Source organism: Pyrgilauda ruficollis, unplaced genomic scaffold (genome assembly GCF_017590135.1).
Source record: "Pyrgilauda ruficollis isolate IOZ18807 unplaced genomic scaffold, ASM1759013v1 scaffold18, whole genome shotgun sequence".
In the NCBI taxonomy this organism is placed as follows: domain Eukaryota; kingdom Metazoa; phylum Chordata; class Aves; order Passeriformes; family Passeridae; genus Pyrgilauda; species Pyrgilauda ruficollis.
This window is the reverse complement of record NW_024516984.1, coordinates 9,342,867-9,370,022: the sequence shown is the minus strand read 5'-3', so window position 1 is coordinate 9,370,022 and position 27,156 is coordinate 9,342,867. Positions and strand designations below refer to the sequence as shown.

General features: G+C 39.1%; 1 protein-coding gene across 14 annotated transcripts in view; it reads right to left on the bottom strand.

The window, feature by feature from the left end:
• EYA1 (EYA transcriptional coactivator and phosphatase 1) overlaps positions 1 to 27,156 on the bottom strand; it is a 157,160-nt gene that overhangs the window by 53,518 nt on the left and 76,486 nt on the right. For 8 of the 14 annotated variants that reach the window (XM_041464448.1, XM_041464452.1, XM_041464461.1 and 5 more), the window contains 6 exons: positions 17,565 to 17,645; positions 15,607 to 15,676; positions 15,064 to 15,209; positions 10,869 to 11,006; positions 4,262 to 4,344; positions 3,663 to 3,849 (listed from right to left, as the gene is read on the bottom strand). In XM_041464448.1, coding sequence (XP_041320382.1) covers positions 3,663 to 3,849; positions 4,262 to 4,344; positions 10,869 to 11,006; positions 15,064 to 15,209; positions 15,607 to 15,676; positions 17,565 to 17,645 — 705 coding nt within the window. The remainder of the gene's footprint in view (positions 1 to 3,662; positions 3,850 to 4,261; positions 4,345 to 10,868; positions 11,007 to 15,063; positions 15,210 to 15,606; positions 15,677 to 17,564; positions 17,646 to 27,156) is intronic. The other 6 variants (XM_041464451.1, XM_041464455.1, XM_041464450.1 and 3 more) reach the window with 3 other exon arrangements.

The following is a 27,156-nucleotide window of genomic DNA, read 5'->3' as shown; positions in this document are numbered from 1 at the left end:
AACATTGGCAAACAGCTGGAAACTAAGTAAGAAAGCATAAAAAGGACAGACATCCACACAGCACTAATTTATCCCCAGTCTCCAGTGATCTTGTGCATCAAGAATTTCTTGTTGTCTCTGTAAATTTAATACTTGAGCTTGTCGAAGTTATGCTTGAACTTTTTGCATCCACAGCATCCTGCAGCAAAGAGCTACACAGCTTAGCTACATGAAACATAAAGAAATACTGCTTTTCTTCACTCTCAACCTATTTCAATGAATTTAAATATTGGAAGGGAGAACAAATATTTGCTCATTTATCTACTTCTATTCTCTTTCATAATTTTAATTCTTATTACTTCTCTTACACACTACAGCTTAGACAAAAAAATCAGCAACTTTCTGATTACATCACTAAGAAAAATACAGGCTTTTGTTCACAAGAAAATAACATTAATTTGTATATCTGATTTATGGATACAAAGACTATAAACATATGGGCAATGAATTATTTTATCCTGACTATGGTACAAGAAAGTTTCAAATCCTGAAAGCAAAGAGAAAGAAGAAACACTGAGCATGGAAAATCAGGTTTTTCTGCAAGAATCCCTGCATGTTCTGCATTGCATGGCAAAAACTTTCAAATTTAACTAGTAACTGAGGAAAATCATAAAAGGATTATTTTATATTTGGACAAGGAATGAAACATATTTCAAGTGAAATTATCTGAGATTTCTGAGTCGGCAAAACTCTACTAAAAATGTCACAAGGGCACATAATTACTTTCTCCCTTTCACATTTTTCTTACCAGACTCTTCTGTTTCACTTATTGGCCCAAATTCATAGAAACCACCTATGTCTGTCAAATTATTTTGGTGCCTCTGTAAAGTCTGAAGGCTGTTCTGTGCTTGTCCTGGCATAGCTCATAACCACACAGATTACATGGTTTTTTTTAATATAGAAGATGTCTAAGGATAGACAGCTGCAATTCAGCAGCTGGAGCCCATCCTACAAAATGTGATGGCTCTGCACTGCTCCCCACCATCCCTCATATGAAGCATTCCAGTTGTGGTAAAGAATCAGCAGCCTAACTTAAGCAGATGTGGCAAAACAGCCGCAGAAATTTTACTAACTGTAATAAAAATTTGTTTATTTTGCTCTTTTGTTCTGTGTTTTGGACTCAGCTATGAATTTCTTCTGTTGAATATGCCTTCCACTTGTCCCCACTCCACCAGGATTCCCTTCCTACATGTTGATCCCTCTTTTCTCTTAGCCCAGCCTTGCTTTGTCCTCCAAGGAGATTGTGTATGAGCTCAACTGAAGGTTAGCTACAAACCTCAACAAGAAAAAAAGTACAGCCATTTACACTGTCCAAGGAGAAATGGCAAGCACAGCACTGGATTCACTGATGGTTCCTTCCTTCGTTTCTACTAGCATTGACGGTGAGGCAGCAGAAGTTCCTTGCCTAATTTCTCCTTAGAAATCAGCACTGGCACGTCAGCCACTTTAAACTGCTTTCATTCCAGTGGAGAGGCTGTGGCATCAGTTGTTCAATTGAACTCCAATTGGAAGTGTTCACCTCTCTCCAGGCAATACAGAAGGAGCCTAAATGGGCTTGATCCTAACCTAACTGCATAAAGAAAAAAACTGCAAAAAGAAAAATGGAAAAATTTGGCCCCATACCTTCTGCTGATTGCAGCCACATTGATGGAGATGACTTTCATCAGCTCCTTCTAATAGAGTGGTCTTGGAGACCAGGTACTTTCCTAAATGTGCCCCTGCCTCTGGTGGAGGCAGCCAGCCCATGATAACCCCATAGCTACATTAAGAGTTGTTATTTGCAAACTGCTGGAAGGAACTTTTTCAGAACTGTTAAATCAGTAACAATAATATCTTGGGAAAAGAAATTGAAGTCCCAGCAATGTCAGAGGAGGTGTGCAGACATCTGAGAAAGGGCTAAGCAAGCAGTGGTAGGGCATCCATGGATACAGCTTTCAATACATGAAAGCTTATATTTTCAGTACATATACAGCTTTCAATACATGAAGTAACAAATTAGAAGAAGGATTAGGTGCACAACTCATCCACAAGAAAGCTCACCAAATTCTTTCAAAGTTTTAGACAAAACTGTCATAACAAGAATATGGAAGATGTGAGGGAGAAAATAAAGACTTCTTAAAAAGGAACTGAGAAAAGTTCTGTTCAGGCTTATAAAGCACAGAAAACTATTTAAATAGGAGGACAGTCTTTAAGTTACTAAGTTTGAGTGTGGGGAAAATATACCTCCTCTCTTCATATGCACATTTACTGTAGGTTTTAGGAAGTAAATACTATAGTAAAGATCAATGACTTTAGAAAAATACACGCAAAGACTTTGCAGAAGATCATGACACAGATGATACAATGACTCAATTTTAGTATCTTGATAACAGCTAAAACTTGATCACCATAGGGTTTTGGGCTAAGAGGAACTTAACTGCTTCCAACTTAAAAAGAAAAGCAAACAAAATCACAAGAAAACAAAAGCAAAAAATTGTTTAAAAGTGAAAAGCAGGATAATTTTGCAGACATCAATATGCATCCATATCTAAATGCCACAGACCCCAATAAGCACTCATATATTCAGAAAGATTCCTTTCTCTAATACAGTGCACACACATGACCTCATATATATAAATGCACACACCAGCTGTATTTTCTTCCCTACTTGCAGCAAATGTCTCAAAAAAGACAACACTGCATAACATTTTCTCCAGGTGCACACTCATGCAGAAAAACAACAGAGGCCTAGCAAATTATAGTAAAATTTAGCATTGCACATAGAAGATCAGTCCCATCAAGTGCTACAAGAGAACTAAAATCAATCTCATCCCAAAGAAGTCCAAAACAGAACCACCTGATACCACTGCCAAATCATAACTGCTTCTTCCTGCATTACTAAGAAACACATCTGCAACCTGGGACTTTCTCTCTGACAGACTTCGTACTTCTGCCATCTGCTAATGACTGACATGCTTCATCTGTTAAAAAGATGGATTTTAACTTTTTTTTTTAATAATGAGAAAAGTATTTTTCACCCCTCATTTCCAAAAACAGCTGGAGCAGTTTGGTATAAATGTTCAAAAAATATCTCAACTAGTAAAGGACTGCCAAATACCACCAAGAAAGGTAAAATGACTGGGAAAAAGAATAAGCCACTGAAAATCTTTTCTTAAAATGGAAACACTTGTGCAATTTCAACTCTCCATTGCAAGCATTATTATGCCCTCTGAAATAAAGAACTCAAAAGGTTCTTTCAAGTAGACAGTTGGGTTATGGTTTGAAGGCCTCTTGATTTCAGTTTTATTTAAGAAAAATCAAAGGGGTTTATCTTAATGAATATAGAGCTTAAAAGCCCCAGGTTCTTGTTTACCGTAAAGACTTATACATACCGTGCAATTTTTAACACACTTTACAAATAAATACAAATAACTTGTATTCTAGATAAGCTTTAAGACTGTTACTGATCCTCTTTTTTTCTTTAGTCTATTTTCTGATAAAATCTGTCTGAGATATGCCACAGGCTCAGGATTAAGAAATAATAATAAAAAAAAAATCAACAACTACACAAAAAAAATCCAATTCAATCCCCTTTCAACTTACAAAAATGTGCCTCATAGGGACCATAAAATCCATGTAATTACCTGCTGCAGGATCTGTAACTGCTTGACTGGTGATGCCAGATGGTGGTTCTTGAAGCTGGTATGTTGCATTTGTGGAGGGTGTCGTAGGGCTGGTGTTGCTGTTTGTCATGTAATGTGAAGGGTATGGTGAGCTATTATAATACTGTGCATATTGGCTCTGGCCAAAACTGGGATAAGAGGGATATTCCTGCAAGACAAAAAAACAGCTGAGCAGTCCATCAAAGTTTTGTTACTTTTTAGTATAAATTCCAAAATATAGCTACAAACACATGTCAGACTTTGAGCACGTATGCTTCCTGTACTGGATGCTGTAGGACCTAAAACTGTGAGGCAGTAAAGCAAAATCTAAATTACACATAATTTGTTATGTCTTCTCAGACAAGCAGTTTATTAGACACACTGCTGAAGATGTGTGAATAAGAACATCAACTTCTGACAATTAGTTCTAAGATGACAGATTGAAGAAAAACATTTATAGACTTTACTTTAACTTGAAAGATGACAATTTCTTTCAACAAGCTATTTAAGAGCTACATTTTTTCAGTGGATGAGAATTCTAAGTTTGCCAAAGTTTGCTGAACTCCTATTTACAAATTTACCTGCTGTGAACTATTAAATCCAGTAGAATTTGTGAGTGAATTATTTCCTGCATATATTCCTGATGATGTTGTAAAACTGCTGCCTGAAATGAAAGGGAAAATGATGTGAATTACTAAAACAAACTATTGGAAAATAACTTCTATCACACAATTATATCATAACATTATGGCATATTTGTAATATTTCCCATATGTTGACCAATTCAGCTCTGTAACATGTTAATACTTAGAAAGTGATAATTCATAGTTCTTACACTCTGTGTTTCATTATTACAATAAAAAAAATCCCCTTGAAATTTAGACTGGAATTTTGGACCCACCTCAGGTCTGATTGAAAATTCGGCTATTGCACCCCTCTGAATAACACCCAGCACTGTGGAAGTAACGAGGGTTTCTGTACTTCTTTTTTTATTTTTTCTTTGGCTTGTTTTTTTTTTTTTTTTTTTTTGAACAGTAAGGGCAAGTCTTGTTGCAAGACACACCATCTCCCCTTACGAAATCCTGGTGGATCTGTTTCTCCTGCCACCTTTGAGAACTGTGTCCTCTCCCCTCCCTGAGCCTCAACCCCTCACAGGAGCAGCAAAAGCTGTAACTCCCTGCTCCAAACAGCTCAGTCCGACTGCAAAGCCATTAGGACTCACTAATCGATCAGAGACAGCCTTGGGCTGCAAACCCTTCCTCTTTTGACAGAGTGTACTGGGCATGACACAAGAGGAAAAAAAGTACCTCTCTGAAAAGGGAGACCCAAGATGGAATTTAGCCCAGAGACTGAATTACTGCCTTCATCTCCCTCCTCCAGCTTTCACAAGCCACCAAAAATAGACAGATGGGGCTCTCGTTTAATACCCAACCTGAGAAGCTGTTCCACTAAAAGGGCAACAGCCCCCTTTCAGCTGTCTTGCCCTCGCTGGCTGTAACCCAGGAGTGACACAGCCACCAGCTGAGACATATGGATGCACAGGGTGAAGCTGCATAAGCCACCACAAAGTCTGTAATGAGGCAACCTATTAAACTCATCCAGCAGGAGAGCACCAGTCAGCACAGGGTATTAAAGTGCACAGGTTGTTTACAGCCTCCCTCACCACCAAAATCTGCCCCAGTGCGAAGATATACAGAGACCTTGGGAGTAAAACTTGCAGGTGAGCAAAGGAGACAGGGAGGGATGAAAACAGGGGGTCAGGCATACAGATGCACCAGTCCTCTGATGTACCCAACACAACTCAATTAACAACCAAATCCAAAAAGAGGTTACTCATTGGGAGAAGCAACATTTCTTGCAGATCCAAAGAGGACAGAATGCAGGCAGGGGTCCATACTTACTACAACCCCTGAAGGACATTTGTGAGCTATTTGCTTTTCTTAAACAAAAACCCACCAGACCCACATTTATCGTAGCTATGAGAAGTCAGAAGGAAAAATATTTAAATGTTTTGACTTCAAAAGTTACTAAAATCACATACAAGTTAAGTCTCAAAGAAGTAGATGAGAAGTCCAACAGCAGTGGGAGTAAAGGATGAAGCTTAATGTATGAAATTACTATAAACATTTATCTTCTATCTTCTATTAGTGCAAAATCTCTGATTGTTGATAGATGCTACTAATCCTGTGAACTAAAATCAGATTACTTCAGCAGAAGAGTTGACATCCAAGTTTAGCAGATAGTACAGATAAACAGTACTAATGAGAAAAACATGTTTTAAATTTAATTTAAAATTGGAAAACAGATGTTATTTTTTTTTATTGTGACAAACACGAAAGCCAAAATACATCTGAAAAATATTTTAAATTGCAAAACTTTGAAATAACATTTCATTTCTAATAACGCTCTGGATGGAAAAATATAAGTCACTGTGTCTCTTCTTATTTCTGTGGGGTTTTTTGAAGATGCAGTAATACATTCAAATCCAGGTTTTAAAGGTGCACAGTTTGAGCCACTCTAAAGAGATATAAAAGGCCTCTCATAGTTATAAGTAAAAAAACCCCAGACTTTGTTTGAGGAATACATTATCTTTCCTCAGAAAGTCTGGAAAATAATTTGCAAGAGCAAATGAGAAAAGTAATTACATGCCAGCCAGCATCTCTCCCTCCCAGACAAAGACACACACACACTAACATGCAGATCTCTCTTTCATCTCATGGTCAGCACTGGCTTCTATGGAGGAGGGGTAAGGGTCTCCTAGACCGTAACAAACATGAAGCAGGTTTCTCAGAAACAGCTCTGTGGGCCACCCAGAACTACAGGCCTTAAGTTGTTTTTAAAATACTCATGATTTTGCAAATTGTTTTTTAAATATTCAGCCATAACATGGCATAGAGCCGCTACCCGGCCTTAGCTGAACAAACACAAAAATAAGAATCACTACAAAACTTGCAAGATTTACTGCCCTAAGTTGGCTGGCTACATAGCTTTAAAATGTGATAAAAGCTGTAAATTGCAGGTCAAAGGTCTATTTTGCAAAGAGCTCTGACCCACATTAAAGCTGGGAATCCCAGTCAGCGTCGGAAGGCGGCCGGCCCCTGCTGGGAGTAGGGCGCGCTCCAGGTGCGGGGCGCGCCCTGTGCCGCCGCGGGCACGGGATAAGGTCCTCCCCCGTGTATTGGCCACAGAAGCCCATTTGCTTTCCTAGCTCAGTCTCCTTGCCATGGGCTATGTCTATCATCAGGGTACAATGTATGTGGCAGAAGTTTAGTGCAGCTCTCTTGGGAAAGCCTTAGACGGCCAGATGGGCTATTTAAGCTCAAGGTTTCTTCCGTTTGCTTACAGTGTTTAAAAATCCTTGGCAAACTCCCCCTTGTCGTCCTAGTAACTGCTTAGCCATCCAGCACAATATTTTTATACTGTATAATAATAACCAAATACCTTAACGTTTACTTTTTTACAGTTGAATTCCCAAACCAAAGGGATAGTTATTCTCTATCATCACAGCCTCGGTAACTAAAACAATGCTAGCACTCATCGCAGGTCTAGCACCCTTCCACCAGTGGTAGGGTCCTCGGGTGAAGGGTACAAGCCATGCTTTTTATCACAATCAAAGGAGACCCAAATAAGATATTTGCAAATGGAGTTCTTTCCTTGCTGTTTCCCCCAGCCCTTCTCCACTTCATTTATCCTCACTGTGCAATCCTTATAAATCTGCCAATATAGGAACAAGGGCCCATTCCCACAGCCATTAGTCATGTAAGTGGTCTTTCAACATCTATGAAGCAACTTATATGAAAAACAGCTTAAGGAACACACTCGTTAAATAAAGTAAGGAGGAGGGGGGAGTGGGGAGTGGGGAGATGGGTCGCAGAGCTGCCTGAGTCCTCTTCTCAGCCTCTCCCCTATGCACACTTCCTTATTGAGATTATAAATTTGTGACAAACAAAAATCCAATTACCAGAATAAACTTAGCAAGGAGTCAGTCACAGGCAACAATTCTCCTTACAATTTTCATAAGTTGGCAGCCTCTCACCCCACTATTGTTCGGTGACTAATGACGCTGTAATTTTAGCAGGGTCAGGAAAAGCACTGGGTTTAATTGGCTGCACACGCACCACGAGGCAGTGTCTCTACATTGCAGGCAGACATTCATCCCAGGGAGAGGAACCAGAATTAACTCCAAAGCTTTGGAGCACGAGGTAACCCCAGTCAGGGAACATGAGCAGGACAACTGCAAGGCCGCTAGGAAATCCCCTTTGCCGCAGGCAGGAATGCCAGCAGGGCCCCGAGCCGCTGTCATGTAACGCTCAGTTGAGGAGTAGGTTGTGGGATCCATTATCTCCATTTAGCAGCTCAGCAGCTGCACGCAGGAGATGAAGAACAGTTATTGCAGGCTATGACAAGGCTGAGGCTGCAGCCTGCCCATATACTGCTAGAGGGAAAAGGGAGAATAAACTCATTTTCCTCTCTGGAGGTTTCTGCACAAACAACTGAACAGCAGCAGCAGTAACCCCATCTTCTGTCATGAGAATCAATTTTGTCCTTAAATAATAGTTGAAATTATGAATAGGTTCTCTTTCCAAAATTAAATCAGGGAAGAGAAACAAATGTTCCTGTTTACTTTTAACAGCTGTCCAATCAAAAGGAAGAATTAGAGTTGTTTCAAATACACAAGTCTACTTAATGAAAATATTACAAAGACATATATTCTCATGTGCAGTACAGACATATATTGTCAAACATTTAACTGTAAGAAAGACCTGTTCAGAAATATTATTCTTTTTTACTTAGCAACTTAAAACTCCACCAGTCCTTTCATTTGAAATATTCTCCTTATTTGCAATCTGATGGTCTCCAAGGTTTTGAACACCAGTCCTTCCCTCACCCACACATTGTGCTGTTTATGAGCACAACAGAAAGGACATACACACCACAGGGATGCTCCAAGTCTGACCTGTGTCTCTTCTGCTCAAGTCAGACTGTCAGTGATTCACTGACTTCCACAGGTGGGCAGCTCTCAGCCCAGTTACAACCCAGGCTAAGACCCCCCTCCCCACTAAGCCCTGCAGACAATTCCTTCATTAAATCAGTGCTTCTGATCCTTTTCCTCTTAGAGCTTCACAACGGGATCATCTTTAACATATTTCTTTTTGCAGTACATTTTAAGATCCTTGCCTCTCAAAGTATACAGATGAAATGCTTTCCAAGATGTTACTGTTCCATCTCTTGACAACTGTCACCCTTTGCTGAGCTTGAAAATTCTGATCTTACACAAATTTTGCATATAGCGAAGAAAAAAAAAGCAATACTGTTTATAGCAGACTCTGTGCAGTCTATTGACAGAGTCTTAGCTTTGCACTACTAATGCCAGAATTCATATTACTTACAGCTTTCTCTTAAAAATTTCCAAGCACTCTCTACATTATCCTTTGCTGCTCCCTCTTCCCTCCCTCTATTGAATGAGTTTCCCACATCTGCAAAACTATTTCCCTGTCCTCCCTAAAATCCCTTTTTATTGACACCCCTCTGCTCGAGATCTTTCAAAAAACACCTTTAGAGCTGTTAGATAACCAGTATGGGGTGCCAACTGTTTTTTATACTAATAAACAGTGTCAGCTTTAGTGTTTCATTAGGCTCTTCTAGTCTGTGTGTTTAATTTTAGCCTCCAACTTCTATGGACTATATTTTTATTTCCCTGTAGAAGTTAACACAACAGGAACCCAGTATATGACCGTGGCATGAAGGCACTACTGCAATAGAAATTATAAGCAGCACAGACATGATTTTTCAATCACACTATTTCCTAGCAACTGTGAATTATCACTTCCTTAAAAGCTGAAGTGTTGATTCAGAAGTTCATTTTAGCTGCTGCTGGCAAGCATTTTGAGCTTTCTCCTACAGAGAGGTAGGATTTTTGGAGGGGGGAAGATGGGTGTGGAAGTAGGTGTGGAGGTGTGTTTGAGTTCTTTTGTGCAGCTGCCTGCAGAAAGCAAAACCAGTAACCTTGTTTGGTTATATTTACTCTGACGAGGAGAAGATCATCACTATTCAGCATGTAGATGAAAATCCATGTGCTACTCTGGTCCTGTCCCTCTTGCTTGTCAGAGCACACTATAAATCAGCAGTATTTGAGATGTCAGAGGGTCACTTCGGCCCTATGGAGCTACTCAACACACAGTTCAAAAGGAGATTAAAAAAAATGCACCAAAAAACATCTTTCTTGTGTCTGAGCAAAGGACTGGATCAATATATCCTTAAAGCTGTGGAACAAAAGCAAAATCTTATTCACCTAGTCTCTGAAAGCACTTCTGCCTCAAGACATTTCATGGAGCATTTACTTGGTGGCACACAGTTTAGACTGAGCTTGATCATATATAAACGTGCTAAACTTATAAAAAAATGTGGTCCATTTCTGTGATTGATGACTTATTTCAACAAGTCCAAAATCTGCAACACACCTGGTATCTACTGCCAAATTCAGGGTGAAAAGGCCTGCAGCCAACATCCCAAATAAATTATTTCTGCTAAACAAAGATTTTTTTAAAATATCCATTAAGTGGTGAACAATCCAGAACCAGGCACACCCAGTGACTTCTCAATACAGAAGAGGGAAAAGGAATTGGGAGAACAAGGTGGAAAGACATTAAATAAACTAAAGAGGCAAGTACAGCTACAAAATATAATTGATAATAATAGCCTGCACATACAAAGACTTACAGCTTTTAAATAGACTTCAAAGAAACAGACTTCAATCATTATTTAGCTACCTCCACAGCTGCAGTAGGTATTTTTATCTTCTTCTCCCTCCTCAAACATGCTCAGGTGTCAAATTATATTTGGCACTTCCTAAATTCATAATCCTGTCACGTTTTGCAGGACTAGCTTTGTCTCATTCACTGTTTGCTAAACTATTGCTATTCAGAGATGCATTTTTTTACTGTAACAACACTAGAATATTTCACTGTTTAAAATTTAATGAAGCAAGGGTTCTTCTAAACTGCTGAAAGCTGGTCTGTTGCTCTCTCAGCAAAGGCAATCATCATTTTATCTCCAACTGCAATAAAATCAAAGTGCTCAAGCAAGCATTCATTTTTATTCTAGGAATATACCAAAATAAGGAGGAAAAAAAACCCCCACCATAGTATTAGCTATATCTAATGAACAGTAATATCTGTTTATACAGACCTTGCATCTGGTAGCTATAGGGAGCCTGTCCAGGTTGAGGTGTGCTAAAGCTGGCACCGTAGCTGAGAAATCCTGTCTGTCCAGGTGACTGGGACTGTGCCAATCCACCTTCTGTCTTGATGCCTGCCCACAATGCACCTAAATCAGTTAGTGACAGCAAATCTATTTGTTCATATTCAAACAGGGATGGAAAATAAAATCACTTAATTAACAACAATTTTAACATATACCTACTATTGCCTGAGAGAACAAATATTGAGAGCATGCAAAAATTAATGGGGTAAGGGCAGTCTAAGAGCACACTGAAAACTGAAGTTCACCAGGGAGAGGTTAAATTCAAAACTGTGTTTCCAATAACTGCAAAAGAAATTTATACATGAACAGGAAGTTGCTTTATTCCTTTTTTCCTTTCCTGCCAGAGGCAAACTTTTCCATATATTCATGACATTAGACAGAGGTAGATTAGCAACTTCATATGATTTTAATGAAGCATAGCATAGCCAAGCTCTCCTGCCATCTACCCGTTAATGACATAAATGAAAATTACATTGTATATTATTCCTACATGAAAATCACACAGCTCCAAGAATGGTTTTTTTAAGAATTAGAAGTGGATAAAGAGAATTAGCAGTATTAAGTGCAATGATGATTTTTCAAAGGTAATTAAACATTAATTCAGTTCTTAACAAATAAGCACCTAAGAGACAGGAACTGTTTCTAAAGCAATCTCCTGAACTGGGAAAAACATAGCAGAGTCATTAATCTACACTGGCAGAGAAATCCATTACACACCACATTACTCTCTCATTTCTAAATTTAGTTATAAAATAATCCAAAGTCTCATCAGTGAATGACATGCTGCCCAGTTTCAGTGATTCTTTTCTCAATTTGTAAAGCAATGAGCAAGCAAATATCAGTAAGCAAAATACTGAGGAAACGCACACAATTCAGCCTCTGTCTCTTAGTTTTAATTATAAGGTTGTCCTAACATGAACTACCATTTAGAAATAATTATAGCCAAAGGAATGGAAAAGTGATACAATATACTTGGGTTTCACTGTAGCATTCAGTGATAACTCATTGTTCAGAAACCAACAATATTTGAACTGAATTTACTAAGTGTGAATTAGTAACATTCCTTTGAAAATTACTGTTAATCTAAGTTCATTTCCTGGTTGGATTTTTCTTTAGACAATATTCAACAATGTTTCAAGGTAGCAGTGGGCTCAGAAATTATTGCATTGGCAAAACTTCAATACCTCCCTATATACAAATGGCAGCATGTTTTCTACCATCTAAGTAATTATTTTTCAATTGTTGCCATTAATTAACCTCAGTTTCTTCTGCCACACCTTCTAACTGCTGAGCTAAACCTGTTTGCTTATTTTTCCCTGATGCTTACTTGATTCTTCTGTTTCACGTTACAATTAAGCAGTTCGAATGGCAAATCTTGACACCTCATTTCCAAGGGGAAACTCCTGCTGTGGATGGCTTGGTATCAACAATCCCTATTTGCTGTCTGTTTAAGGACTTCTGAAATGCTGATGAAATATGGCTTAGAGAAAGTTTAACTAAATCAAGCATTAAATTTCTAGTCTAAATTTCCCTCAGCAGCCTGATCCAACTTTCCATCTCAGACGGAGCAGGAGATGATCAAAAGCAGCAGTAGGAGGATGCCACTTGAGTGAAGACAACTTGGCACTGACATGCCCTTTTGCAAACCTCCATGCTATGAAGAGCTTTTCATCTCCTGGGACTTACTCTCACCCTTGCTCTCATCTCCAAAGCCTTCACTCATCACTTGGTGCTCCCTTCTCCCAAGTCTAATGTACTCAAGGAAGTGGGAAAGGACAGTGACACAAGAGGACTGCCAGGATCTGGAAGGTAAAGAAGTTGGTAAGCAAAGCCTTTGCTAGATGCTAGTGCTGGAGCAATCAGGAGGAAAGAGCTTCAGGAAATTCTCCAGCCTCCTCAGGGGCTTTGCAGATGAAGCAGAGCCAGGAGCCCCAGGGCAGCAGCTGTCAGTGGCATTCCCCTCCACCCCCCTTCCTGCCTGCATGGCTGCATGGCTGTGGAGGTGGGGAGCTGGAAAAATGAAGAGGCTAGAGGTACAGTTGAGACAGCACCTTCCCAAACTCTACTCTCCAGAGAAAACCTGAGGCAGGCTAATACAAAAACTCACAAATACTCTTTCTTCTAGTAGACCCAGAGTAAAGAAACAAAAAGAAAGAGGCCTCAACTCAGTTTTTTCCTTTCACATAGGCATAAGTCTTCTCCCTTTATACTGCTGTAAGATTTCTACCTGGATGAAAGAAAGGCAAGACAGAGGGTACATGGGGTCTAAACTGCAGATCAAAGAGTAGAATTTTGGCTCTAAGCAAGGCTTCAGCTCATGCCTATTGCAAATGAGTGCCCTAATGCTCCCCAATTTCATTTGGGAGCATAGATTAAATGGCATGCCTTAAATATGCAAAAAATATAAGTTAAGTCCTAAAACTTTTTAATAGTTATTTGCTTTTAAATATTACTCCTATAAAGTACATCAGCAATGAGCACCTTAGCACCAGCCACAAGTCACAAGTCTGAAAAGAACAAAACACATAAAAATTCTCTTGGCTCAGGAACTGAGGATTTCAGTGGTCATAAGTAGCTCTGCAATGTAAAACATTGCAAATTTATCTGAAGTCCTAGGCATGGGGGATGGACTAGGCAAAAAACCAAACCAAAACAAAAGACCAGGCAAGCATGTTAACCCCCACAAGCAGTTGCCAAGTAAAGCAACTCTCAATTACAGCTCCGACGACAGTGAGACAGCTAAACTCAAGCAGTGAAATCAAGGCCTGGCTGAAGTCAGTGGGAATTTTAGAATTGACTTCAGTGAGGTCAGAATTTAATCCAGAGGAACCAAGCAAAAAACAAAAAAGTCACTGTTTGGGCTGCCCAAGCCTAGCAGTCAGCCAAGTATGAACACGAGGTGTCCACAGGAGAAACAGGTCAACCAAAGTAGGGTGGGGAAGAGGGTTGTCTGTTATCATCCCCCCTGATCCAGATGGAATTAGCAGATGAGCTCTCATCAGCAACAGGAGCTCTTATGTGTGTGTGTGTGTGTGTGTCCAAGTCTCCCCACCTCATAGTGTAAGTTTAAAATATGGGCATCTGAACTGAAACTGAAACATCCAATAGATACTTAGAAACCTATTTTAAAGTAAAAGGGAAAATAATGTATCTCTTTTGCCTAGTCTTCACCATAATCTGTCATAGGGTATACTTGAGATCCAGTGGATTTTCAACTTGCAGACTTCAAGATGAGAGATTCACCAGTTTTGCACTTAAAACTTTTAATACTTTTAAAGTGGACAGCTTATGTGGCGAGTTCTGTCCTTTTGGTATAAAACTTACATTAACTGAATGGATTTTTACAAAATATACTGCTCAAAGCATGTGGATTGTATATTTTTAATATATTCCCCCAGAGGAATATAAGACCTATTTTCTAATAATGCATCCTTGCTGCTGCACTGCTATGTGGTCTGCCAGCAGACAGTCTGGCAGGAAAATGGTCTCACCCATGGCAGCTTGTTTTTAAATTAAATTTTTTGGGAAATATTTGCTACTTAGTACTATCTTCTTCATCAGGCAGACAGAGCTTTAGTGGCAATTTACCTCAATTTTCACCTCCAGGGAGTTTTAAACCATTGGAAAAAGAGGGGTTTTTTTTTGGATGGAGGCACTTTGAGTCAGTTTTTTTGCCTTCTGAAAATCAGCACAGCCTTGCAGATTCATCTGGGTTCTAGTAATCTGTACCAGCTGAAATTCAGACTTTTACATCCTGCTGTAACCTCACACACTGCTGGGGAGCAGAGCCCTGAGCGAGTCGCCAGGGGCTGGGTCTGTGTCGTGGAAACCCTGAGATCTCTTTTACCATTTCACTGCTGCATTTTTGATGTCACCAACAAGAAGCTAATGACGAGCCTCTCCTCACAACCCCAATATGGGCTTATTTTCTTGAGTACCTTTTTAACTCTTTAATACACAAATTAAACATCATTCATTCCAAGGTGAGAAAATTAACAACCCTTCACAAGAAATGCTCTAGAGCACAGCTGTCCCACTAAGCACTCACCTAAGGGTCACACAGGCTTGATCTAAAGGACATTTACCTCAGGAATAAAAGATCCCAGCCGGGATTTCTTACCATAGGAAGGGATTCCGTAGGGCTGGCCGGGCTGGGGGTAAGTGGCATAGGCTGTAGCTTGCTGCATTCCCGCTGTAAACTGCGTCTGCCCATAGGCAGCCATCGCTTGTGAAGACGGGGTAGGGAGAATATGTGGGTAGGGTCTGCTATTGATTACAAGTGACAGAAAATAGGACAGACACTCCATTAGACAGACACACATGTACTTATTTTTAGCCTTATTATAATCCTGCTGCTTCATTAACACATAATCATAGGCTGTGCTAGACAACGGAAACTTTAAGAGACAAAATAAGAAAGAAATAATAAGAATAATAGAATAATAAAGAAACAATCAATAATAAAAGAATAAATGAAACATGAACTTTACAAATATTTTTCAAATACATTCTTAGCATTTAATTTTTTTTTCCTTAGAAGCTGCTGCAGTTTAAATTATGGCTTAACAGATGGACTCAATTATCATTTTAAATGAGGTTAAAATCTGCCTATTCCAGTTATTATTATTACGACTACTACTATTATTTTAAAAAGATATCATACTTGGAAGGGTAAATCTGTGGTGGGGAGAACTGGTGTGTTTGTCTTGGGCTGAAACCACTGCTTCCAATTGCTGCACCAAGGAGAAAAGAAAGCATACAGAAGTGTAAATACACACACCAAAGATAAATATTATTTTTCCTAATAGAATTTCAGAGAATTAACATGACTTTAATTAAATTCAAATATCATTGATACCTTAGATAGAAAATAATATTTTATGAGGAACTATACAGGAATGCTTAACATTAAAATCTTGATCGCAAATCTCAAATACTAAACTGCCCCTTTGTACAATTCCCGAGCCATAGTTTATTCTTTGGTTGCACACAGGCAACATTTTCAATGCAAACAACCTATTTCCTAATGGAAACATTTCCCTTCATATTTTCAAAGGATTGCTGATATCTCAAGTGCAACATTTTATTAACTTTTAGAATTTTTAAGACCTACATTTTATGAAGGAGCTTTATGCGTGCCTCGATTGAAAACACATGGCCCGCTTCAGAGCACGTGCCTCTTTTAAAAAAACATAATTCCTACTACAGACTATGTATTACCTTATTACACTTCTATTTTCTTCCCCTTATCTGCTGTCTAAAATGCTTTCAGCCCTTCAAATCAGTATTGCAGAAGGCTGTCCAAGGTGCAGATGCTGCTAATGGAACAGGTGAGCGGAGGAGGCTGCACCGCGAGCCGCTTCCCGAGCAGCCCCAGCACAGCTCGCCCCGGTCAGCATCTCTGGGCGCTGCTCAGAGCGTGGCAGCTCTGCTGGCCTCCTCTGCTCAGGATGATATTTTTGGGAGCCTTTTCCTCTCTGGTTGCTCTCTGGGTGTCACTCCTCTGCTAGGTCCCAAGGGTGGGCTTGGGAGCCTTTGCCAGGAAAGGGTCAGCAGCAGGTTATGAGACTACTGTAAGATCAGACAGCCCGAGAAACAACAGGCCTTATTGCCAAGTGCTTGGAAATAAACAAGGCACACATAATTACCCCTCACCAGCTACCCCCTTCCTGGCCAGCTACAGGGAAAATCCATCATCTTTACACTCTGGGAGGGAAGCAGGGAGTCTCCTTCTGTGCCTTCTACATCCAATAATTTTTCTTTCTTGTGGCCTGTGAGGCTGCAGACACGCCAAGCGTTACACTCCAACCTTTACTCAGATCACCACAGATGTATGTAGCTACAATTAGGTACAAACTGTATTTTCTTCTTTCAGAGAATTAAAATACCTTAGAAACCTTTCTTTGGGCTTTCAGGCTTGATGCTTTCAAACTCAATAGCCTGTGCAGAAAATGGAGGGTGTGACAAGACTAGGAAAGAGCTTGTCAGACCAGAAGTCTGACTGGTTGTGAGATGTCAAATTTTGCTACTACTGAAATGTAATCCCACAATATAATATTAGAGCCTTTTCTGATTTGATTTGCACCATAAAACCAATACGCTAGAAATACCACAGTTAGTCCACAGGTGTGCAAAACTGAGCAAACACCTTAGGTTTTTCTGTTTTTCTCACAGTGTTTGTATCCTGTATGTCAGAAGCTAAGATGCATTTGGCTTCCTCTAAGAAAAGAAGCCAGGCAAAAGAATGAATACTTTGGTATTCAATACTTATTGTAATGAATAAATTAACCAATAAGTGAGGAAGACCTACCCCCCAGTTAGAATAATAACCACAGAAGCATGTATGTTTATTCACAGAAAACAAAAAGTAATTACTTTGGGCCAGAATACTCCCTAGTGAGACTCCCACCGAAGACATCAATGGACATTAATAAGCCTGATACTGTAATGCTCCTTACTTGGGGAAAACTCCTGTTGACTTAGACTAAAGTGTACAGAAATTGGCAAAAGATGGAAAGTACAAAAGGCTTTTTAAGAGAGGTGCATAGGTTTAGATTACATGGGATAAGAAAATAATAAATGAAAAAAATGCTGAGCTTAAGAATTTTGTTTATTCCTTACCTGATCCTGAGAAATTGTCTAAAGACCCGTCTGTGGTAGTAGTAGTAGCGATCTCACTGCTGTTCATTGGTTCTGTTTTAACTATAGAAATATAAACAGAAGATATTCTATATGCTCCTAATACTCTTGCAGGCACATGCACACACACTCACTACAAACACAAACTCAATAAAGCAAAAATCTGCCAAAAATGTTCTAAATCATGGCTATCGATATTTTGCATTTGATGTATTTGTGTATACAAACAGTGCAAAATACTGGCAGCTATGATTTACACATAAATATAAGATGATCAATAGGATTATTCCTGTCCCCAAGGAATAAGAGCCACTGTAACAAACCAGAAGTCCCCATGCAACTCTCTGCACCTGTCCTGATTCCTCTTAATCCTACAGACCCAATAATAAGGATCCACATTTAGATCAGGTCACACAGTATTTACAGTATTGAAAGACAGCAAATTGAATAAGACAAAAGAGGAAATAATTTTTAAATGGTTTTTGCTGAGGGCTGTTCAAATTTTGCTTCCAATTAAATAATTTTTCAGAGGAAAATTAAGGATTTGTGATGAAGTAAAACACTTTTCTTGTGGTGGATTTCTCCTCTCAAAATGAAAACCAACTTTATACTCAACAACCCTGAATAAAAAAAAAAGAGGACACAGTCCTCACCAAATACTTCAAAGAATGCTTTTACATTTTATCCCTCTGTATCCACAACGTAACACAGCTGTCTGAGCGTAAAAAAGAAACAGACCAAGAGATTATTGCCTGCTCATGCTGATTCATAATCAATAATCAAATAATGACTTTTAATAAAATCTCAAGTAAAAGAACAATTTCCCTTTCTGTCACTCCAGTGCAAAGTCTGTAATGTTAAGATCAGGACAGTATCCTGATCCAAAGAGCAAGGATGGGGCTGACTTGGCATGGATGCAAAATAGGCACCAATAGCTGCTCCCCATACAGTTTGTCTATATATATGTGTTCAGGACTTACAGCCATCCCTAGCAGAAACCTTTGGACCAAGTTTGAAAAGGGTGAGGCAGAGGCATTCCCCTCTTTTCACAAAAGACCTTTCCTTTCATTGCCAGTCCACATTTCCACATTCTTATTTCTGCATGTCTTATTTCCTTCACCAAGCCTCCTCCATGGAATTTGTAAGAAATCTCTCAAGATTTTACTAATCGTCCAGTATTTTCTTTTGTCTCTCATACATGATTTCTGCCTGCTAACTTGGGAGGTCAGTGCTTAGCTGCACACAAAACTCTGCTGTGTCTGCATTAACAAGCAATGCAGTCCATTTAGGAAAGTTTCATGAAGTGAAATGGTTGGGGCAGAGGGCCCAGTGTCCAGACGTTGGGAATTTTTGAGAGCATTTATTTAGCTTGAGAACATGAGCTGCACTTCTGCAAAGTGGCTTTTTTGAAACAAGCGAAGTCCAAGAGACTCCCTAAGGGGAATTAACGTGGTAAGAAAAGGTGGCCACGAGGTTCACTCCAAAAGTGTGCTCATTATTTGAACCCTAACTCTATTAAAAAGGTATTACTTAAAAACATAGTATGTAAGTTATTCACCATCCATTTAATGACTAAATACTGAAAGTCTAACACACAGATACAATGAAATATTTATTGCAGAGTGTCTATCATAAGTAATTTTTCAGAAACATTTTTACAGCATGTTCTACAGTTTGTCAATCTAAATATGAAAAATTATAGGATCTACATTATCTTCTGCCTCTTCTTAAAAGTTACCACAGTTACATTTTACAGTCAGACTCATGCTTCTTTCCTAGACTACTCCAAGTTTCCCCAGAATCTGCAAGTCTTCTAAACCTAATTTCCATAATGCAATTGTACTTTGGGAATAACAATGAAATATGCTTTCCTCTACAGCTGGTATCTGTGGTGAGGAAAAAGAGAGGAAGATAAGACAGATCCACCTAACCTGGAGTAAAGGGTGGAATTTTTCAGTATGTGCTTTCTCCAAACTCTTCTATATTGGAGAAACAATATTCCATATACTTCATTTTTGGATCACTGCAAATTAGCAGTCTGAGGACTATGCTGAACTGCCTCACATAGTATAGAGAAGTATAGTGTCAGTTGTTCTAAATAAAAAGCAGCCATTCTGAAAAGGACTTTGGATTTCTGGAGGATGAGAAGTTAGGTGAGAGCTGGAAATGTCCATTTCCAGCCCAGAAAGCCCAACTGCATCCAGGGCTGCATCAAAAGCAATGTGGCCAGCAGGGAAGGGAGGGGATTCTGCCCCCTGCTCTGCTCTTTGAGACACTACTGGGAGTCTTGCATCCAGCACAGGAAGGACATGGACCTGTTGGAAAAAGTCCAGAGCAAGGACACCAAGATGACTGGAGGGGTGGAGCACCTCCCCTGCAAGGAAAGGCTAAGACATTTGGGACTGTTGAGCCTAGAAAAGGTTTATGGAGCTGTTGGAACAAGTCCAGAGCAAGGACACCAAGATGACTGGAGGGGTGGAGCACCTCCCCTGCAAGAAAAGCCTACAAGAAAAATGGAGAAGGACCTTTTGCAAGAACATATAGTGTCACAAAAAGGGATCCAAAGGGAAAGGTAGTAGGTTTAGATTAGGAAGAAATTTATCAGGATTTATCAGGAAGAAATTGATCTAATTGTGGCTTTCCAGTACCTGAAGGGAGCCCACAAGAAAAATGGAGAAGGACCTTTTGCAAGAACATGTAGGGTCACGAAAAGGGAGAATGGATCCAAAGGGAAAGATAGTAGGTTTAGAGTAGGTATCAGGAAGGAAGCCTTTACTCTGAGGGCAGTGAGGCACAGGAACAGGTTGCCCAGAGGAGCTGTGGCTGCCCCATCACTTGAAATGTTCAAGGACAGGTTGGATGGGCCTCTGAGCACCTATTTGGACCCTTGTTTAAGACACCATTTTCAGAAAAACATTGTCAAAATGTAATTTCCGTTTCTATGACTAATGAGCAATACTTCTGTGCAACACAGTTTTAAACTGAATGCTGTATACTACACATACTACTTTTAAAGATACAGGAAAAAATATTAAATACAATGCAGTGCATCTTCATGGGAAGGAATTCTAGTTGCTGACTGAGGCGCTCACCAATTTTTCATTAAAACGTTTTGTTTTCTCTTCTCAGCTTCAATCTCCCAAATATAAAAAACCCCAGGATATAAGAAAGGATATTCCCATTATTCCTGGATCCCTGGATCTGGATACCTTGGGTGATAACAAATATGCCCTAGAATGCTGTCTTTAGAAACAACCACAACCTTAATGAACCTTTGTGTCACAGATAGCTGGGAATTTAATAAAGATGAATAGGTACTGAAAAACTTTTCATTCCCCAAGCACTTTAATCAAAATGCCTGAAAATTGCTGCATATTTCCTTCTATCAGCCTAAGCATATTTAAGAGGATAAAATCTTCCTAAACAAAGAAATGAACTGAGAAGAATAGCCATGGGTTTGCCTGTTGGAAATATTTACATGTTCTCTTACTGCAAAGGAAGATCTCTTGTTTGTCCAAGGCAAAACTGACCTGCTACGGAGCATATTTCACCCCAGAACCAGAGGGAAAGAGAACTGCAAAGGGACTGCCTAAGAACACAAGTCTCACAGTCTATCCCAGCAGCACATGAGTCATCTATAAAGAGAGACATATGGAGCTGTCCAAGGAAGCCAGGCTTTGGGCGGGCACAGATCTGGCCCTGCCATGTGCTGCTTACTGGTGCTCTGGAGCTCAGTTCCTTACATTTTCCATGGCAATTAACATTTCTGTGACATGTCCTAAGCTTTCACAAGATGACACAGGGAAATGAGTGGGAATATTGCCACATCTAGACAACACATATTGCAAGCTTGCCAGTACCAGCCAACACCATGCTCAGTTGTGGCAGAAACTGTGGAAAGTGACACAGGAAAGCTCCCATTTCTGCTGCTCCTTTATCAAAACTGACCTTCACAGAGGTGCAGAATCATCAGACTTGAATTCTAGAGACAGTCTCTGATTTAGCAATGTACTACTAAGTTTTAGAGCCACCCAAACCACTCATGTAATAGATAGAAGTTCAAGAAGTACACTAATGTCTTTTTAACCTGCTGCAAAAAGTTAGTGTTTATTTAGAACTAGTGATTTAGATTTGGTTTATGTATCAAGAAGCTTAAGAAACTATGTCAACAAAGAGATTTTTTCCCCCTCATTTTTTGCTTCTAGTGATTTGTGAGATTCTAAAAATACTTAAAAAGAAACTGTGTAAGTAAACACACGGAACAGTAGAAAAAATAGGAGCAGCAGATAATAGCACAAATGCTAGCTTGGAGAAAAAAAGCAAAAAAATTCATACATGTCACAACTGCTAGTCTAATGTTATATAGATTGCTAAGATTTTTCTTCTAAAGGAACTCAGAGACTGCAAGTGCAATGTACCCTGTTTTGTCAGCTGTATAGCCAAAGGTGGTTAAAAAATTACTTACATGGCAGTTTCTGAACTCTATTGAGAGAGAGAACTTCAGACCAGAACCCACAAGTTCATGTGGTTCATTGGCCAAGTAACAACTTTCTGAGTTCACAGCTTGTCATGCAGTTCCTGGTATAAATATCAGTAAAGTGTTGTGAGGAATGAGATGCTGGCTATTTTAAATATGGATTTTGAGACCTAATATTTGGCTACTTCTAGCACAGAAATTGTAGGAATACCTCATAAAGATTTGCACATTCAAGCAAAAAGTAAGGTTTTAAAATATCTTTTAAAAGAATTGCTTTTATTACATTAAATACATATAAGGCTTGCTCTATTGAACTCATCTTTGTTAACAGCTATGCCATATGCATTAAATCAGAATAGAAATATTGCAAACATGTCGGACATTAAACAGGTTTTAATTTTGCAGTTTTAAGATTGAATTAACACTATGATGTTATATTCTTTGTATTTTACAAAAAAGTGGGAAAAATTAAATTATTCTTGGCTGACAGCTCTCATTGTTCATGGGCTACAAGAGACTCAACAAAGTGTGGTAGTTAGTTTATAGACATACATAAAAACACAATCTCTTGCCCTATTTTGGCTGGCATCTTCAAATAACAGTAGTAACTAAACACCATGTAAGTCTTGATTAAGTGCTTAATGTATAATCAATTGCTATTCACACACTGTTTTGCTTGACATCATCCTGTTTCTGTACTCACTATACAAGCCCAAAGTTCACCTAGAAGCACAAAGATAATTTTTACTAACAACAAGACAAAAATTCTACCTTGAACCTCTAAGCTGATTATATTTTCCATTATTTTATTCAAACAACCCTTTGTTTGTAGTGAAGAATCTTGCAATTATAAAATGTTTACAGGCTATTCAATTACACTAATTCATATCCAGGATATTATTGTCTCTTTCTATCACAGATTATCAAATCATCAGCTTCTGACCATGAAGCCTGATAAACTTACTTGTTACTGCTTCTCAAAGAAAAGAACTCTTCCTGAATCTCATTGTCTGGAAACTACCAGAAGGTAATTTCCAGCCTAAATTTTTGTATGGTTTTCAAAAAAAAGTCCCTGCTCAAAGCAGCACATTCTAGTTCAAGCCCAGACTGTTCTCTGTTTTCCCCTCCTCTGATGTGAGAGGCTTCAAAACTTCTCCAATATTTGGGCTGTGGTTAACACTTAGGTTTTACCACATGCACCCCCAAGACTCTCATCTTCCTCATGCATTTCAGATGAAAGAGCTTTAACATCCTTGTACCTCCTCATCTAGCAGTAAAAACTTTAAATTTACAAAGAAATGGTGTCACTGCTACAGTGCAAAATCAGAAAGAAAATTCAAAAACATCTGGATAGAGACAAAGGTGGACAGTATTTGCAGCTGCTAAGCAAGATTCGACTTGGATTTTTATCTGACAAGTACAGTCATGGGTTAAAATTCACTGCAGCTGGGAAATGAGAGTATCTGAGTTAAACTAAGGTTCTTATCCCTTCACACTCACATGTCCAATTATACCAAATATTTGTATCTCTCCCCTGCAAATGGAGACAGCATATATCCAAAACCAATCCTTTTAAAAGTGTCATGGACTATTCTATTTCCTTTTTTCTTTTCCTCTTTTCAGTTGGGAATCTGACCATGTACATGTTTAACAATTTGCAGTGTTCCCAAACAGTATTCATATTCTTTAACCAAAGCCAGACAAAATGACCACAAGACATCACAGGCCCAGTCATTAAGGGCAGAGAAGGCTGTCTTCACTGTGTCTGGAAACATGGAGATCTTCAAGTGAACAGGAGAGCAGCATGGAGAAGTCAAGCCTGCTCTGCCATTTAGGTGTACAAGACACAACTCTACCTCATGAAGACAGAAGCACAATGACAAAGCAGGTGGGACTTTTCATAAATGGGAAATAATATGGTCTACATTTGGCCAGTGTCTGAACTCCAGGACTGACAGACCTAAAGCCAAATTCACAAAGAGAGATAGTGCCAGCTTCTGCTCCCCTCCAGCTAGCACCAGCAGCACAAATTCCCTAGCTCATTTCATCAAATCTAGTGACACAGGTACTTCACTCACTGACCAGGAGTCAAATGACATGGCTAACCCTGAAGTGTAACCAAGATTCATGCTTTTTTATCTACTTGTGCCAAGCAAAATCCATCAGAAGATTATAAGGTGCAAATGCAAATGCTACATCATCAAGCCACAAGTTTGAAGTGGCTAAGGCTCTTCAAATACTACCCTATTAAGGTGTGATCTTTGACTAAGATGTACTACTTCTGCTCCTTCTGCAGGTGCACAGTGACAGCTGGGGCTGGATTTCCTTCTCATCTGTGTTATTGCCCAGGCATATGACAAATGACACTTCACATGACATTTTTGTATGGAATCACACAACTGTACACACACGTGCATAACAGGCTGCTTCCACTGGAAAGACGCCACCCCTAGAAAGATGTGTTTGGGCTAGTTTTCAGAAAAGAAGTGGACATCCTCACAGGTCCTTGAAACCCCATAGCCTGGGCACAACCACTCTGGGGCCCTTGGACACACTCAGAGCGTGCTCTCATACTTCATCCACTGTCTGAAACAGCATGTGTTGTGAACATTTATATGAGAAGCTTTCAAAAATAAATGCTATTAAAATAGTGGTGCTTCTAAGATTTTCCTTTTTTTTTTTTTTTAAGTAATTTGTCATTTGGAATATTTTGTTTACTTCAAATGCCTGTGGGAACCACTATTGCTATTCACTTATTACTTAAAGGAGGTCCTTTCTTTCAGGAAAAACTTACGGAGGAAACTGAAATAGAGACTCTTTCAAAAATGGATGCACATACATATAGAAAAGACAGTAAGTAAATATTTATTATCCACTCTCCTCCCCAAGACCTTGCAACCAGAGTTGCTCAACTGAGTCAGCAGAGAAGTGGACAAGTCATTTCACTGGCCAAATGCCTATGAAAGAGGAATAATGGAGCATTATGCTACATGTGCTCAGGACAGAAAGACTCTTGGTGAAGCAGAAGAATAAAAGCACAGGTAAGAGTCTGGAAGAAAGCCAATGTAATACAGCAAAGAAGAAAAGGTGAAGAGCAGGGAAGAAAGGATAGTCCAAGTCAGCCCCTTGCCTTCACATAAATCAGCTGTATCTGATTTTTATCCTCCAGAAGTGACATCAGGTGGAAGATCCTTACAAGCATCTACAGACCCCTAGCTTGCTTTTGGGAGCCCAGGACCCCTGCAGTTTTTGCCTCTGGCCAAACAATAGTCCTCTTGCACTCTTCTGGGATGAGTAAAGAAGTCAGCATCCACAGCTCTTGATACTAATACCCTACTAAAAGGCAAATATTGCATCTACCTTTAGTATGCTATTATTTCAGGATGTCTAAATACAGAGGTATCAATTACAAGTTTCATACCATCAAGCTCCTTAGTGCAAACACAAGTATAGAAATTTCAGCATACATAATTAGCAGGAACTCCAGAAATGAATAATTAAAAGGTACCGGAATCCAACCAGAATCACCAAAAGAACCATTATTTTGTCTGATTATCATCACCTACCACAACTTTGCATCCCAAAGCACATAAAAAACCAAAGAATGTAAAAAAATAGGAATAAATTAAAAATCATTCACTGCCAATCTGAATTGCTTAATTGCAATACTGAAAGACTATTTTAAGTGCTACAAAGTATTGCGAGAATTTCAAGAAATATAATTTATAGAAATATAATTTACTTAGAGAAATCTACATCACATGCCATAAAAATGACCAGCTCTACCCTCTCTATAGATTTTAACATCTTACTCCCCCATTACTTTAGGAAATACTGAAAACAATTTTTTCTCCATTCTGTAATACTGCAACTTGACAGCAAACATACCACACAGCGCTGCCTTTTGAAACCCCGAAGATGGATTTATGTTCAGCAGACTTAAAACAACCTTTTTAATGGCCACAAATCAGATAGTCTCATAGTGGAGAGCTTTGACTGCCTTTGTGTCAGATCTCATTCTCATGTTGCAGCAGGTACTTAAAGAGTAAGAATCATTTTTTTTCCAAAGCATTTTTGATGTCCAACTCCCTTTGAAGCCTCCCTTCCTATGTATCTTTGAAAATCTGATCTTCAATTTGTTATCCATTTTCCCTTCCCACTTGATATGACAATGCTTTCTCTCCTTCCTTCTTGAACACTCAAATAACAGGGCAGTAGCAGGTCTGTACTGCTTAAATGAATGAAGAGAAGTTTCTCAGAAAATAACAGCTCCTTCTCCCAGTCTTCATCTATTCTTTTCCATTTCAGTTGCATAAAACATCATCATGATGGGCCACAGGCTTCTGTTTCTCACTCTATGCTATCCATCAGATTTGATTTACATTCTTAAGATAAAAGTAAAGATCACCGTAGGCAGAAACTGGGCACAGTTGTCTGCCATGGAAAACAGATTTCCTACTCCTTTCAAGTTTACTGATTACTCACGGCCTTTCCCCTCCAAAGGGTATCTACCAAAGTGGGCACTGTGTTGGAAAAGCCACCAGCTGTCTGATAAAACTTAATGAATGGCAATTTTATGAGCTTCTGTTGTTATTGTTCCTTTAACTCCTTCAGTATCAACCTACCATGGCAATTCCCTGGCAAAGGAAGATTAGAGATAAGGCAAAACTACAAACATTTTGATCCCTACTCCAGTAATTTTTTTAAAGAGATTTTCTTAGGCAAGTTATGCAAGGCCATAATTTTTATGGTGCCCAGCGCCTGCTCTTTCCTACAATAGAGGGCATGTTGTGAAAATACTCTTAAAGAGAACAGGAAAACCTCAAATACTGTAGTATTTATATAGTCAGCATCACTTTGGCATACTAGGCCTGATTTTTCTGAGTGCCTTTAGCCAGACATTTTAGTCCTCTGCATTTGATCCTGGGAAATTTCTGTCTGGTGAAAGTCTATAATTTCCTTGTTACTTCCTCATCAGTGAAGACCATGCTGCCTGGCCAAGAGAAGAATTTTGCTCTCTCAAAGTGAAATTAAGCACACAAAGAGTTATTATATATAAGCTGCACGTAGAGATTAAATTCAGACTCAATCACACAA